The following is a 17,115-nucleotide window of genomic DNA, read 5'->3' on the forward strand; positions in this document are numbered from 1 at the left end:
CCTCATATCAAAAACATATTTATATTATTGGCCAGTAGCTCATATAGTACTAGGATACTTTGTTCTACAGAGCTGGTCTGCTTCTGTATGTTGCTAAATCCATTTTGTTGATTTTTGTTCTGTCTACACTTGTGGCAGCAGTCAGCAGAGCCCCATAACTCACCCCAGTGGTGGCACCTAGAAAGCTGAGAGACATAATAGTCCGGTTCAGTGGCAACAAAATTTGTGTTAGGAAACACAATAACACAGAACATCAGTAACAACCATCTAACTACAGACAGAAATAAAGCCTTTCTGTCATACCTTTTACAAGAAACATTTGAATTAATTGGAACATTGAATAGATATCCATGGAAAGTTGTAGTTATCTACCATTTGGGCTTTAAATGCAGATTTATGCAGATTCAGTGCAGAATTATAATTGATTTTCACCTTACATTTTTTCTAGTTTGTTTTTTCAGGGTTGTGTTATGTAGCCATACTTAGGTGCCATGCGTCACCATGTTTGGAAAGTGCACCCATCTGAGGTTTCCTGTGTAAACATGGGGACAGTTCACTGTTTGGAATGGAAAGTTATGGTGTCCCTCAAGTCTTGCCAGAGCTAACTACCCATTATTTGCTAGACCTAGATTTTAAAAATATATACTTACAGCATGTAAGTATATATACAGACAGCATGTCTGCTGAGTAGATTCAGAATGGGCTAATTTCTGTCTTTTGAGTGGTATGGAAACCTTCTGAGTTCCACAGCAAATATCCAGATGTATCAGAAAACACACACGCTGTGTGCATTTCCTTCATTTAAAAAAGGGAAAAAGTGCTTTCATTGTTTGAATAGTATTGTTGTTTTATATTTGTCTTCCTATGACTAAGAGTCACTGTGTCAAGTGTTTACTTCCCACCTGACACTAAAATAAAAGCATATGTCACCATATGCAAACAAAACTCATTAACCTGTTAATGGTTGCTACATCACTAGTCTAAAAAGGTTTATATTCTCTTCTGTACTACACATAAACACCATATGGCAATTGGCAAAACATAAAATGCACACAAAATAAATTAATACATGCAAAGCTAATAACCAGTGAGTGCATACCATTTCCTTGGTAAGAGAGAATTCTAATTATCATTACTACTGTTTATGCTTTCACAAAGTAACTGTATAGTATAACTGTTATGATAATGGGCATCACAGTGGTGCAGTGGGTAGCCTCACAGCTCCAGGGTTGGGGAATCGATCCTGAGCTGTAGTTACTAGTTTTGTGGAGTTTTGCATTCTCTCTTTTTCGGTGTGGGTTTTCTCTTTGTATACTGGTTCCCTCCAACATGTGTTTTATGCCCTGGATTGGACTGGTATCCCATTCATGGTTGATTCCTACCTTGTACCAAGTGTTTCCAAGACAGTTCTCACTGTGCTGCCACACTGATCAGTGTAAGGTGGCTACTGAATGTGAATGAATGAATTTTCATTCACTAATTCAATTAAGCTCATTTTAGCAAATAAAGCAATCATCCAATGATATATCACTCACAACTTCCAAAAGAAAAGCCACATAATACCCTTAGGAGCTTCAGTGGTGCCACTGAAGGGCATGTGCTTAAGCAGTAATGTTTGCATGAATATGTACATAGCAAAGTAACATTTGTCTATTATGTTATCTAGTCAGTTTCAAAGTAAAAGTTGATGCAAGAGCTAAAACCATAAGCTAGTCAAAGAAATGTGCCAAAGAAAGTTCTGTGCGAGCCCATTCTTCTGGACATTCTACATGGCTTCTGCCATTTGACAATTAGACTGGGGGTGGTATTCTGAGATCAAATGAAAACCTCCAACATGTCCATAAACATCATTCAGACCTAAGATGTGAACTATGTCCTCAAGTATGCCAAAATATCTAAATACTTGTAATAATAACTCCGTAGTGCTGGAAGAGGGATTAGTTGCAGGGATTTGGAGAACTAATCTAAACAGATAGACTATTATTATTATTGGTGGAACAGGGTGTCAACTTTGATGTTCTTAGAATCCAGGGAGTAGGCCATGGCAAAATTTAAGCAGGAGAAAAACTCATCTGGCTTTTCTGAGCATAATTAAGTTATAAGTAACGTTAAAGAATAAGTAACTGTAATCATTATAGATGATGAAAAGTTAGTTGGCTTCCTCGAACCAGCGACGACACTGTGGTCACTGACAATGACCACTTACACTATGGATTCATACCTGAGAACCCCTTCTTGGCATAAGAGAAAGGTATTCGGGGAAATGAAAAAAGTGGGCACACATTTTCATTTTTACATTTATTTTTTTAGAATTCTCTGGAGACTTTTTTTAACATACTGAATTCATCAAAGGAATTTGAATAGCCTAGAATGCTGTCAATGTAGGAAATCACAAATTCCATGCATGTCTCTGTGTACATCATTTACAAATTCTTGGAAAATGTAGGGAGTATTGAACAATCTATATGGCATAATCAAATATTCAAACAATATAGAACAATGGGCAAGGTTTCAGGTTTTGAGCAAATAGACCTAGCTAGACTAATCCAAAGAGAAGAAAACAAGATCAAACCAAAATAATAGTCAGACCAACACTCAGACACCTAGGTTTTGCAACATTGCATACAGTAAATGCTGTTTGTACTGAGACTTAGGGCAGAGTGTTTGAGCATTGAAGAATTTATAGAGGTACTCTGTTGGTGAGACACATTCATTGTGGATCATAGGATATGGATATATGGTTATTCAATTGCTGAGTGCTCAAGAAAACAACTGTAAACATATTTAAATTAGAAGTTAATTGCCTTTTTCTAAGTAGAAACTCTAGAGAGAAGCCTAATGAGGGAAAATCTGAGAGAATGCTTTTATCCAAATATACAGACCATGAGTACTAAGATATAATAACTGTTCGACAATGGCAATTAGCTGGATACACAAAACATGAGTACATCTCAAAGACAGTTAAGTGGTCACACAAGGACTTTGTGGTCAATAATGACACTAATGAGCATTCTGTGGAAGTGGAAATCCAGGCGAGTCAATTCACAAAATAAATAAATAATCAATTCTTTATTAAAATAAAAAAAATATATATATTATAATAATAATTTTTTAAAAACTGTTCACAATGATGAGTAGTACATGCTGCCATTAAACTACATTGTAACAAAATTGTATATTTAAAAATATATACAATATATACAATATAAAATTGTATATATAAGTAGCAATGCAGGTTGGTCATGTAATATATTGCATTAGTCATCCTTTCAGAATTAAATATTTGTTTTATTCAACCTGTATGGGGGACACTTATTTTTGTACATGCCAGAATCTGTAGAAAAACATCATAAATCAATAAAATCTAGTTTAAATGTGAGATGTGAGAATTCTTCAGGCTTACTACCTGTTCCTAACAGATCCTTACAGATCCAAGCAGATACATTTTTAATCTTTTTTATCTGTCTCCACACTTTTCCCATTCAGTTTTGGTCAAGGTTTCTCATTCTAATGCCATAGCAAAGTCAGTGGTGCTCATTGTGTATACAGGTGATTTCCTTCACTATATTGTCATTGATTTGTACAAAGCAGTTAATCTCAACAACTTCTTTTTCATCTCACAAATATTTATGATTGCAAGAGTTGGAGCGTTGGTGGATATCTAAACATTTAATTCATCCATGAATTAAAATACAGTCCTAAGCCATTATACAATTAATCTTACAAGGGAAGCAGAAAGAGTAAAAAAACACAGACATTGAATAAAAAATGCTGACTATATTTGTCTTCGGGGGGGGTTCTTTTTCTACTTTGGTCCAGGAAACTGTGAAAAAAGGGAAGAGGAGGGAAATGATTCGGAATGACGACTTTAAGATCCAGCTCACTGTATTTTAAAGCAGTCAGACATGTGGTATGCATAGTAGAGCAGGAGGGAAAGTGGCAGCAAATTGGCAGAGGAAAACAGCACATCTGGATTGATTTTCGGAGCGATCCCACTCGGACGAGGTGCGTACAGATTTTGTGTGTCCCATAGCCAACTACAAATGTTGAAGAAGTAGCCTACTAAATAGGGAATGTTTCTGATCTCTGGACTTTAATAGCTTTTTGTTTAGATCTTCAACACTGATGCTGATATTATGTTAAACAAGTATTAAATAATTCTATACTGCAATTTTTTCATGATGCTGACACTGTTGCATTGGTAACAATAACACAAAATTCTATTTTTAAAAAAAATAGTAAACCAAAAATTGACCATCAAGCTCTGGCCATTCCAGGACATAAAAATTACATTTAGCAGAGCAGGTGATGTCTACTGCTTATATAGGGCTAAAACTATTATTACACTATTGTGTGTGCATGTAGTTTGGCAATTCTCATTTTGCTTCCTTTGCATATTCCTTTTTTTTTAATCATTTCCTCTCCAGAGACTGTTAATTTGTTTACTTCAACTTGAAACAGAATTGTGGTTGTGATGTTTCTGAACACGATATGATAGAATTGGTGTTTATACTGTAAGTGCAGAACCACAATTAAGAACAATGCCTGAGTTAAACAGTTATATTAATGTGTTCTAAGAGGCTAGCTAAATTTAACCAAAAAAAGTTCACAAAAGAAACAATCTCTCTTGACAGCTACCAAATGGAGCCAGAAATCCCAGGAACAACACCCTCAGCTTTTCCCACCAGTCTCGCAAATCATAGCCTGTGTCCTGAATCAGAGGCATGGGATTGGTTGTACACCATGCAGCCAGTATACATGTTTGTCATCTGTGTGCTAGGAATCCTGGGAAATGTCTTTGTCCTGCTAGTATTTTGCCTGCACAAGAAAGCCTGCTCTGTGGCAGAGATATACCTGGGTAACCTGGCTGCAGCTGACCTTCTTCTATCATCTTGCCTACCTTTCTGGGCCATCAATGTGGCCAGTGGTTTCAACTGGCAGTTTGGCTCACTGATGTGTGGTTTGGTAAACACTGGCATCAAAATGAGCATGTACTGCAGCGTCTACTTCCTGGTAATGGTGAGCATTGACCGCTATCTGGCTCTGGTGTTTGCCCTGACTTATGGCAGAATGCGGCGGCCCTGGTATGCTAAGCTGAGCTGCTTGGCTGTGTGGATTCTGGGAATCATCCTGAGTGTCCCGACACTTACCTTCAGGAAGGTAAAGTTAATCTCAGAGTACTCGGTAACTGCTTGCATTCTGAGCTACCCCAGCTACACGGTGGAACTGGCCTGTGACATTCTGCTTGTCCTGCTGGGCTTCATCATACCTGTCACTGTCATTTCCTACTGCACATGCAAGATCATACAAGCATTACACTGGCAAGTAATGGAAAGGTTCAATTCAGTAAATAAAGAGAGGAAAGCTACAGTGTTAGTGCTGGCTGTTCTTCTGGCATTTCTGCTGTGTTGGGTTCCTTTTCACCTGGTAACCATTTTAGATATCCTGATGAGAACTGAGGTATTAAGTGGGTGTGCACTAGAAAATGCTCTGGATATCTGTAACCAAATATTCACATATTTGGCACTGAGCAACAGCGTACTCAATCCAATCCTCTATGTGATAGTTGGCAAAAACTTCAGAAAGAAAGTAAAGGAGCTCCATTCATCAACACGGAAAACATTTGCATGATAAAAAAGCAAACAATTTAAGTCACTGAACAGATGAAATAAGCTTTTGTTATAAAATATATAACCAAAGCCTGTGACCAATGTCATTTATATTTCTCAAAGAAATATCCTGATGTTCAACAGCTTTTGTATTTGTATGTGTTATCAAAAATGTGTATTATTATGTATCAAATGCAGTAGCAGCAATACTACATAATATATAAGGATCCATACTAATATACTTACTATCACGCTAGTTAAAACATGACAGTAATTAACACTGAGTGTTAGGGCAATATTCAGATATATTTCAGTTTCATATGAGGATTTCTTTAATAGTTAAAAATAATTGTGTCAGTTCTATAATGTTTTCTGAAACAATACATATACACTGAATAAATGTTTTGTTAATTGATTAATATAGTAGTTATTGATAGCTTGCTTATGGATTTAACTGTATAATAATAATAATAATAATAATGAAGAAATTGTTTATATCTTATTTATCTTTACTCTGTAAATGAGGAGTGTCATAAATAAATTATATATTATGTGATGTCTAGTGTGCTTAAATATGTATTATATGTGGCAGGATGTAATCATACACAACAAAGAGGTGACAAATTGCAGTCCCTTGTTACTGTCACTGTTACCAAGGGATGGGGGGGATAATAACTGTAATATATTAACAATAAATAATTACAGATTACAACTGTTTTCAGAATATTATATTTTCAAAATATTTCGGTAATGGTGTCCTATGTAACCTACAGTGGCAAAATCACACTGGTGTCTGAAACAGTTCCTAAGTGCCCTGGAGTGAAAAGTCTTCAAAGTGATTTTCCAGAAAATAAAGGGTGGGATAAACTGAATAATGTGTCACAGTCTCGCCACTTCTGGAAAGAGTGGTGTGGCTTATGTTTTTCCTAAGGCTGTTGCTGGTGAGACATGCTGTCAAAGCAGATGCCGGTGAGTAGATCACCCACACATAACCACAAGGACCATGCTTAGCAATAAACAAAGACTTTATCATCAGTTTGTGTGGGTGTGTACTGGTAGTCTAGAAGCAGCCTGGAATATGTTTCTTTGGTTTCAGTAAAGTGTATGATTTCTAAACACTGATCTCAGTCTTGTAATTATAATTTGAAATAATATGCTACAGTTTTATGCCTAGAAATGCCAGTAGCAATTTAAAAAAAAAAAAAAAAAGGCTATGAAGAATTAGACATATTCCAGCACTGGAATAGCTTAAGCTGCATAGTTTAAGGCCATGGTAGTTAATAGTAGACCTCAAGGATCAGAAATACTTTGGACAAACAGCTACCAAATTATACAAATTTGCACAAATACTGTAGTATTCACAGTTTTACTTGATTCATAACAGTGGCTGGCTGAGTGCTAAATTCCCAGGTAGTCATCGCATTTAGAAAAATGGCCAGAACACTGATATGTTACAAATGAGACATACAAGACAAAGTAAGACAGATCACATGATCCTTGATATATCATTTAATGCTCTTTTGTCATGCCACAAGTAAAAGGTGCATGGCACTCTGAGCAGGGCAGTTATCCCAGTGTGAAATCAAGCAGATAAGATCAGCCATCTGTTGCCTCCATTTGATGTTCATCACAGCATCATTTATTTAAAGAGTTCATTAGCTCCATTAGCAACCAAGCATAGTCTTTGTCCTCTCTCTAATAAAGGGGAGTGCTTCACTCTGCTCCAAAGACTTTTTGGCTTCAATTCTCACTACACCATCATTTATTACTATCTACACCTGAATAGCATTCATAACACAACACTTTTTCTCGGTCTATCCATTCCCTGGAGCAGCCATTTTGATGACTTTTAACATGACGACAGTTCCGTCGCTGACACTTTCAGACTGGGAGCTGTTGGAATGTAACCGCACAGAGGCTTGGGATTGGGTCTATTCCATACAACCGGCCTACATGTCTATCATCTGTGTGCTGGGTGCATTTGGCAACGCCTTTGTCCTTGCTGTGTTCTGCATTCAGAAAGGCCACGGCTCTGTGGCGGACATCTATCTGGGAAACCTTGCTGCTGCTGATCTCCTCATGGTGTGCTGCCTTCCCTTCTGGGTCATCACTATAATTCACAAGTTTAACTGGTACTTTGGACAGCCCATGTGCCAAGTGGTCAGCCTCATAATTGGTATGAACTACTACTGCAGCGTGCTGTTTCTCACACTCGTCAGTCTGGACCGGTACCTAGTTCTGACAAGACCCATGTCTGTGGGGAGAAGGAAAGGCACCAGCCATGCCAAGGCTATCTGTGTGGCTATTTGGCTTGCAGGCTTTTTGCTCAGTCTACCAGCCTTGTTGTTTCGCTCAGTGCAGTTTTTCCCTGACCTTGAGACAGAGGCATGCTACATGGCTTACCCTCATGACGGGTGGAGGCTGCGTTACAACTTGACAGTCAATGTGTTGGGTTTCCTGGTTCCTGTACCCCTTATTTCTTACTGCAGTTACCATATCATTACAATTCTGAGTTACAAAGAGGTGAGGAGGTGTTCGGCTGTAAAAACAGAGAGGAAGGCTACAGTCTTGGTGCTTGTTGTCCTGTCAGTTTTTATTCTCTGCTGGCTGCCTTTTCAAATTTTCATGTTCCTGGACACACTTTATTATTTTAATGTTATCTCTGGTTGTCTGTGGATACATGGTCTGGACATAGGTATACAGCTCTCTACTTACCTTGGTTATAGCAACAGCTCGCTCAACCCTTTTCTCTATGTGATAGTAGGAAAACACTTCAGGCAAAAGGTTAAAGGAGTATTTGTACAGATTCTGAACTGGGGGGGCTGGAGAGTCTCTCCAGCTCACAAAATCAACTCCAGTGTAAGATATACAGAGTGCACAAGAGTGTAATCTGAAGTTCATACATGAGATGCATCTACAGTGACCCCTACTGTTATGTGAATGTTAGATAGTTGACAGACTAACTGAGCTGCTCTTTGATTAATGTTTGTGCATCTACCACTGTTAGGTTAATTACGCTTTGTAAATACAGGCACAATTTGTTTGATTTATGTCTGTTCTGTGTCGCAATCTTTATCCAAAATATAGTTTTCTTTTTTCAAATTTGGCACCACTGTATTATTATCTTGCATTACCATTACAGCTGTCAAGCTTATGCTCTTTTTAGATTTTTTCTCCCAGGAAAAGATATGCTGTTATAAATGACTGTAATGTATATTCAGTTAACCTTCTTATTGCTGAGATGTCAATAAAACTTTTCAAAAATGTTTTCATGTGTGACATACTTCATATATTTTATTTTAAATAGTATAGTATAGTGTGTATATATATATATATATATATATATATATATATATATATATATATATATATATATATAGATAGATAGATAGATAGATAGATAGATAGATAGATAGATAGATAGATAGATAGTGTTTTAGTGAGGTGTTGGGCCACTACAAGCTGCCAGAATAGCTTCAATGCACTATGGCAAAGATTCTACAAGTATCTGAAACCGTATCTGTTTTGATGATGGTGGTGGAAAGTACAGTGTAACACACTGATCCAATCCACAATTTGTGTGTGTGGTTTTTGTTCAATTTGGATTGCATTTTCTGTGTGAAAATCCTGAAGTACAAACAAGATTATTCACTCAAGACTTGTGGGAGGTAAGGAATGCTGTTATGTATACCGTGACGCTTGCTCCCTGCTCAGTCATTCAGGAAGAGCACTGAGTGAAATCAAGAAAATCCTACCCACTACACTCCAACTCTGCAGTGTGGATTACAGTACATTAGTAGTTTGTTAAGTATTAGTTTAAAAAGGACAAAAACTGATTTGTAAGGTAGGTCTTTTTCACTTTATATGAATACTAGGTTCAATATAATGCTGCTTAATGGTGTTCTCTTTAAAATTTGCATTTTTGTATTTAAGGAATGGATCAAGAAATATCTTTAGCAACAATCCAGCTTCAAAATTCCACACTTTCCCCTCCTGCAATTTTCAACTCATCAGACTGGCATCTTGTTCATGCTATTGTACCTCCATACATATTTATTGTGTGTTTGGCCGGGATTCTGGCCAATGTTTTTGTACTGTTGGTGTTCTTCTTCCAGAGGGGAAAGTGGAGTGTGCCTGAGATCTACCTGGGCAACCTGGCACTAGCTGACCTGATCATGCTGGTCTGTTTACCATTTTGGGCCATGAACATCCTCAATTACTTCTACTGGCCATACGGAGAGTTTCTATGTAAGGTTGTCAACCTCTCCATTATTATCAACATGTACGCTAGCATTTATATGCTGGTGATGGTGAACATAGATCGCTACCTTGCACTAGTGCTGATTATGAAAGCAAGATGGCTGAGGAGGAGACGAAATGCAAAGGTCATTTGCTTTTGTGTCTGGCTCTTTGGAGTTTCCATGGGCATACCCACTGCAACTTTCAGGACAGTGCAGTACAGCCCATATTTACAGACAGCAGCCTGCATTATTCATTACCCTTCTGACTCCTGGAAACTTGCCCACCATCTTCAAATGGACCTGTTGGGCTTTGCCCTTCCTCTCCTGACAATTGTCTTCTGTAGTAGTAATATTTTGTGGGTCCTTCATAAAAGAAGGAATGGTGTTTTCCCACAAGACAGAAACGATAGGAAGGCCACAGTGCTGGTGTCTGCTGTGACCCTGTTTTTCTTCATTTGTTGGGCTCCATTTCATATTTTCACTTTCCTGGATGTACTTTGTGACCTTAACGTCCTGGATTTGGATAGCTGGGCTCATACCTTAGATATCGGAACCCAGTTCACCGCATACTTAGCATTTCTGAACAGCTGTCTTAATCCAGTGCTTTATATATGCAGTGGCCGCTACTTCAAGAGGAAAGTCCGGGATATCTATAAAAGAAGAGAGAGCTCCACTGGGTCTATGGCCACCACAATACAACGCTTAGTTATATCAAAATATGTCCAAAGGAGTGATCAAATAACACCAGTTGTATTGTAGGTCCCGAACTAACATATGTGCATGAGTGTGTGTGTGTGTGTGTGTGTGTGTGTGTGTGTGTGCGTGTTTACATCAGCCAATTAACAATTGTAGTGGTAGAAATGAGCACTGCAAATATATGTAACAGATTTTTTTTGTGAGTGTCCTGGATATACTCAAGCATTTACATGTATCCACAACAGCACTTGAAATACTTGTAAACTGTATCTAAACATTTACCCTACTCGGCAGTCCCTGAAGTTTGTTTCTAACAGAGTTGCTGTTTTGTGTCAACCTTGGGTTGACCCATGCACCCCCTATTTAACATGCTGTGCATTACTGTCTGTAGAAGGTTCCTTTTCAAGGAACATTAAGTCATACTGTTACATGTTCTCCTAAATATAATTTTTAGCCATTTGTAAATTTGTTTCTAAATTTGTTTCATTTGTTTACTAATTAAATCTCATTTATTTGTCTTATTATGGAGCACGTTGGGAAAAGAGCTGTACATGAATAACCTCTTTGTGTTTTGAAAATAATAAAAGTCACTTCCACAACGTCTGTAAGGAATTTATGTTTGTTACCAGTTTGCCTTAAAGAGTTTCATAGCAGAAAAATAAATCGATAAATTAATAAATTATAATAAGCAGACAAAGATAATAATGCAATATTTTAATCATTTAAAATATATATATATTTTTAAGTTTTAATAATAACTTTTGTTAGTCACTTTTAAAGCTGACATTCTTTTCCGAATGAATACAACCTTGTGATCTGATGCAATACAAGCAACATTATTTACTGTAAATTTGCAAACCACTATGATTTTTTTACTGTTTTGAACACAATTTTGCTTATTCTAGATATGTTGACTCTTGATATTGACAATCCAATGTTGAATATGGATCAAATAAAACTAATTGCCATACTACAGTAAGTTATCACCGCAATTAATAATTAATTGGTTTAAAGCCATAGCAATTTGTTTGATGCGATGACCACAAAGATGAATGGAAAATAGGTGTAGTTCTTTTGCTGTGTGCTAAACCACAAATGTTTTTATTATATCTCAAATTCTGCATTTCCACTGAAATTGTTTCACTGTATAAAGCAAATAAAATAGCTAACCAATTCCAAGTGTATAGCAAAAACGTACAAGCTGCAAGCAGAGTAGTTATTTCTGTTAAAATACAGATTCACAACACAAAATTCACACTGTAATATATATAATTCAATCATTATTCAAGTGCTAAAAAAAATAATAATAATCTAAATAAGATGCAATGAAAGATTGCAAACACATTGATATTGACCTCTACAAAACAGTGTATTAGCATTTATTAGCAAATGTGTAAAACATTTTGTATGATGCACTTACATTTACATTAGCTTTCCTTTACTAATGACTCTTTTGCAAACTGTGCTGTGTTTACTGAGTTTAGACACTTTGATAAAAAAAAAAGTTTTATCATTTGCATTTGTGTTTCAGTAGAGAAAAGAAAGAGAGAACCATCTGTACTTGGCTGTCATCTGCTTATCAACACAGAATCATTAATTAAATCAATTAATTAATTTGTATACTAAAAATCACATTCAGTTATGTTTTTATGGTCTGGCTAGTAAATGTTGGAAAACAACCAGTGTATAATACTCTAATTACTCATGAGGCACTAAAAACTGTGAAAGAACTATGAATAAACAAAGTATTTTCCATCCACAGTGGCGTCATTACTTGTGGCAACACTTCTACTCCCCCTTGAGTCTGTGGTCACTATAAGACCAGAAAAAAAGAAAGAAAAAAAAAAAGGTGGTTAAGCTTTAGTCATTTATTTTCACAGAAAGAAGGTTGACAGACATTTTGTTTATATACTGGAAGATGTTTTTAACCTCCTTTTTCACTAATGTTTTTCTATTTATTGTAAGATGTCTGTATTTTGAGGTTTTGATATCTATACATGCTATGGATCTTTCATTTGTAATTAATTTACTGTGGTCATATTTGCTCTAAGCCCATTAACATTCAAATTGATTGGAGTGTACTTTGCAAACAGTTCTGATAGTTATATCAAATTCTGGCTTTTGACAGTAGATATCTACAAATGAGTCTGTATATCTGAGTCTGTGTATATGCAAAGTTGTTTAAAGAGGTGGGGCTCTCACTGAGAGGAAAATTAAGGCCATTGTTTAGTAAAGTGGTTCTAAAACTTTTTCAACATGAGGCCCTCCTTGTGTTGGGTGCATCCCATTGTGCCCTCCCAAAGAAAATTCATGACTGTTTTGACAGTTGAAAAGAGTACTGTGTTGAAACTGATCCATCCATTTTCTATACCGCTTATCCTTCAGGGTTGTGGGGAATCTGAAGCCAATCCCAGGAAGTATGGGGAACAAGGTAGGGTACACCTTGGACAGGGTGACAATCCATCGCAAGGCACAATCACATACATATTCATACACTATGGACACTTTGGACATGCCAATCAGCCTACCATACATGTGTTTTGGTGATGTTTCAGCTTAGAGTGCTGTGTATAATTTATTTCATTTATTAATGTTTCTCATTTTTATGTACATCATAGTTCAAAGGTTGACAATCCCTACTTACATATAGGTAATAAATAAATAAATAAATAAATAAATAAATAAATAAATAATTTAAAAATATATATTTTTAAATAATAACGTTCTAGTATTTATATGCGGCCCCCTGGCGCCATCTGGCGGCCCCTAGTTTGAGAGCCACTGGTTTAGTAGACTAGACTTGCTCAATGGGCTGATTAATTGTGCTTTTTCACAATTTGAACTCTAGATGAAGACAAACAGAAATGTAGTCCCTGCTGGAAATTTTGGTTCCTAGTTTAAACTACGGGTGCTTTTAAAATGGTAGCCTTTTCTAAGAGAAAACACTTGTTAATATTAATTTAAATTAAGCAAATTAATTTAAATATCTATTGTTTCAGAGTAAGTCTTTAAGCAATGGCGTACACTAGCAGCCATTAGGTCATTTTCTTCAGGAGTCAGTGACAGATTATCTATAAACATTCATTCAAATATAAAATTAACTGAGATATATAAATAGGTTCATTAGAACCTGTAAATAAGCTGTTTTCATACATACTAGAGATACAGTTAGCACTTACAGTATAGATATATAGATTCTATAATAATATATTTGGGTTTCACCTCCTACAACCTCAGAAGCACTTTTGCTTGCACAGCTTTTATCAGAAAACTCTTGTTTCTCTGGAAACATTGTGTACTATGTGTGTGTACTCTATATGTGTTGTGTATTACAGACAACAAATTAAAGGAAAACCTGCTCTCTCTGTTATGCTGCTGGGGCATTTTGCTCTTCTGGTTTGGCTCCACTTGTCCCTTTAGAGGGAAAGCTCGCTGCAGATCAACACAAAGTTAATCTGTTTGATCAACTTTATCCTCCCTCTAGATAAACGTTTCTATCTAGATGGGAGTGGTCTGTTCCAGAATGAAAATGCCCGAATCTACAGGACACTGAATGAAACTTTTGTAAACTATATGCTATATGGTATTTACTGTAGGTTTTATATTCAGGAACCCCTTTGACAACACAGCACAATAGATAACTGTACCATACAGTGTAGTCTAAAATATCTTTAGCACTGACACTCCAGTTGAAAACCTGGCCAGGATAACTTGGAACAGCTTCTTTGGAATTTAAAGGCATAAATTGGATGAGTAATATAAGTGATAACTTTTTGTTTATTCAGTATTTGCTGAACACATACAGATTCCAAGATGTCTATTATTTTCCCTAATTTTCTTAATAGCCACTTAATTATATTTTGTTTATATTTCTAAACCTTTTATGCATGATTGTTATACAATATAATCCTCTCAAAAATTATTTGTATTATATTATGTGTCTCAACCCAGCAGAAATTCAAACTTGCAATGTTATATCTGTAAATGTGAAGCTATCCAGTTTATTTTCAGAGGGCCTCCTTAAAACATCTCCCAAAATGTTTTTTTTTATTTATTTCTTTCATACAAACCACACACAGGATGATTTGGATTTGGATCATTCTGCTGGAGATGTATGCTGGTTGTATATGGGCTTCAAAGTGATATAAATGTTCTGTGTATGTCTTCTATAAATGTTAAATGTCACTGCTTTTGCAATGTTCTTTGCATTTCATCTGGCATTCTAATATCCTCCACCCTGCCCTTGAAGTTATCGTGTTGCTGATCTCAATTTGTGGATTAGGCTACTTCATCTTTGTCCTTAATGTATGGGGACATTGCAGGGCTGCTCGCTGCCAGAGAAGCTTTTAGAAATTAGATGAGAAGTGTTGAAAGCTTTCTCTTTTATTGAAGCAGTAGACAGAACGTGATTTACTTCTCTTAATCTTTCTATTTTCACTCTGCTTGATTGCTTTCTCTAATGTAACAGAACCATTACTATTGTTGTAGTTGTTGTTAGCAGTAGTAGTAGTTGATTTAGTTAGGCGTTATTTATGCAGCTTAGGCCAACTAATTTGCCCTTGCCTGTATAGTCACAAAGAGCAAAAGGATGAAAAAAATAGTGAATGTTTTTCAGGCTACATACAAGAATTTCTGAGTAATGGATTTATTGCATCAGTACACGGTCAGTTACCTAGTTGTATTTCATAAAGATATTCATCAGCCATACCCAGTTATCTGTCCTCCTAAATCAACTCTAACCCTACCTTTCTTTTAGCACTAAACATCTGCCCTTTCCTTCTATGCTATTTGCTATTAGAATTGTTCAAAACAGATGAAGTACTGTTCCCATGGCCACATTTAGGAGCTGGTGTTTGTCACCAAAGCATTTAATTTGCATTTACATTTACATTATTCATTTAGCAGACACTTTTTTCCAAGGCGATTCACAAATGAGGAAATACATATATAGAAGGATACATCAATTTCCTTCTCTCTCTATTCCCCTCTCACTGTCATGGAGTATGTAGTGTAGGATGCTTGTAACAGGAAACTCACAATCCATGTGCCTCTGCTTTCTGCTGTACTGCACTACAGTTCTGTCCAGACTGACAGGGAAATGTAATAGTGCTGTTGTAATTTAATGCAGAACTGAACATGTAAAGCCATGTACCAATCTATTTTTCATCCATTTATTACAAGTGGAGCTAGGGGAAGGCCTCCCCAACCACATAAACTTCTGTTTTTCATGTTACATGATAGAATTTATATCTTTGGTCATGGTCACACTTGGCTGTGTCAGCTGAGCTCTGTATAAGAGAACTACCAGACTTTAAATCCTACAGTATAGTCACACATACACAGGCAGCACATGATCCAGGGATCATCATCTTATTTGTCAGCAAGTTGTACTCGTATTATGACCGTCGTTGTCTTAAGATAATCAAAAAGCATCTTTTTCAAAAGCAAATTTCCAAAAAGCAAAAAATTTCCTTGACACTTTCTTTGCGCTCTTAGCTCTATTCTTACCACTTTTGCCTTCATATTTGCAGAGTAGGACTACAGGTGTGTACTGTAGTGTGTAAACATGTATAATGTTAGAACACCAGTTCCCATAATGCACTGCAACTCTGGCAACTCTAATTAAATGAATAATGCACACAGTGAACCTTTGAGCTTCATTGTTTCTTTATTTTCTATAACTGAAAAAGACATTTGAATTAATTGTTTTACCATTCAACAATAATTGACAGAATAATAATACTCAGTAGGCAAATACTTTGTCCACCTTTAACCCGTGCTTCAGGAATTCACTTTCAAGCCTGGCCTTTTTTATGTTCACCTTTTCCCCCTCCAGTTGAAGTTGTAGAAGGTTAATTTCCAGGTCACTTGTTCTAATTTGCCTTTGAAGATGGACCTTATATAGCTCCTTTGCAGGGAGACAGCATGTTAATTCAATATAATTGATATTATAAATGTCTGTAATACATAAACAGATGGAATATTTAATCAGGACAACTGCAAACAATTTTTTACACTGCCAAGATTATGTGTGGAGGTAGATGGACCCTCCTCTGTACAGGGATTGCCTTACTCTTTAAGGGGACATGGACAAAGTTTTAATATTCACATATTTATGATAAAAAATAAATAAATATATGAATTTTAAAAAGGGAATGCATTATATGTCAAACTTCTGTGGGCCTTCCAGCATCTTCATTTTTTCCTCGGTCACAGCAGAGGTGGTCTCTTCATCTTCATCCTACAGTGCAAATTACTAATGATGTTTGGTCTAGCAAACAGAAACAATACCTAAAGACAATAATCACTTTCAACTGTGGCTGGATGTGCCCGTTGCAGGAGGGTCAGTTAATACAATGTGTCCATCAGTAACTGTAAGAAAATGAAATCATGTACATTCTCAAACAAATACAACTAATATACAAGAACATAAGGATCATCTAGTAGTGGCACTACAATTAAGATTACACTACACACCATATGCAGTAAAATAAAATAAACATGCATAACACACAAGTGAAACATTGCCAATAAAGTGTTATTTAAAAATTACTTTTTTAGACCGTGTC

The 17,115-nt window shown here is 36.3% G+C and overlaps 3 protein-coding genes across 3 annotated transcripts; all 3 read left to right on the top strand.

Moving 5' to 3' along the window:
• Positions 1 to 3,851: 3,851 nt before the first annotated feature.
• Positions 3,852 to 6,806, top strand: LOC108269657 (B2 bradykinin receptor). The gene is made up of 2 exons (XM_017475620.3): positions 3,852 to 4,005; positions 4,635 to 6,806. Exons 1-2 carry the CDS (start codon positions 3,860 to 3,862, stop codon positions 5,629 to 5,631), a joined length of 1,143 nt encoding a protein of 380 aa, XP_017331109.2. The 5' UTR covers positions 3,852 to 3,859; the 3' UTR covers positions 5,632 to 6,806.
• A 296-nt stretch (positions 6,807 to 7,102) lies between these two features.
• Positions 7,103 to 8,875, top strand: LOC108269666 (B2 bradykinin receptor). Its single transcript, XM_017475629.3, has one exon. It carries the CDS (start codon positions 7,452 to 7,454, stop codon positions 8,496 to 8,498), a length of 1,047 nt encoding a protein of 348 aa, XP_017331118.2. The 5' UTR covers positions 7,103 to 7,451; the 3' UTR covers positions 8,499 to 8,875.
• A 410-nt stretch (positions 8,876 to 9,285) lies between these two features.
• On the top strand, positions 9,286 to 11,145 carry bdkrb1 (bradykinin receptor B1). Its single transcript, XM_017475549.3, has 2 exons — positions 9,286 to 9,453; positions 9,543 to 11,145. The coding sequence occupies exon 2, from the start codon at positions 9,545 to 9,547 to the stop codon at positions 10,607 to 10,609; it is 1,065 nt and encodes a 354-aa protein (XP_017331038.1). The 5' UTR covers positions 9,286 to 9,453; positions 9,543 to 9,544; the 3' UTR covers positions 10,610 to 11,145.
• Positions 11,146 to 17,115: the final 5,970 nt, after the last annotated feature.

The sequence above is a fragment of the Ictalurus punctatus genome, chromosome 9 (genome assembly GCF_001660625.3).
Source record: "Ictalurus punctatus breed USDA103 chromosome 9, Coco_2.0, whole genome shotgun sequence".
NCBI lineage: Eukaryota > Metazoa > Chordata > Actinopteri > Siluriformes > Ictaluridae > Ictalurus > Ictalurus punctatus.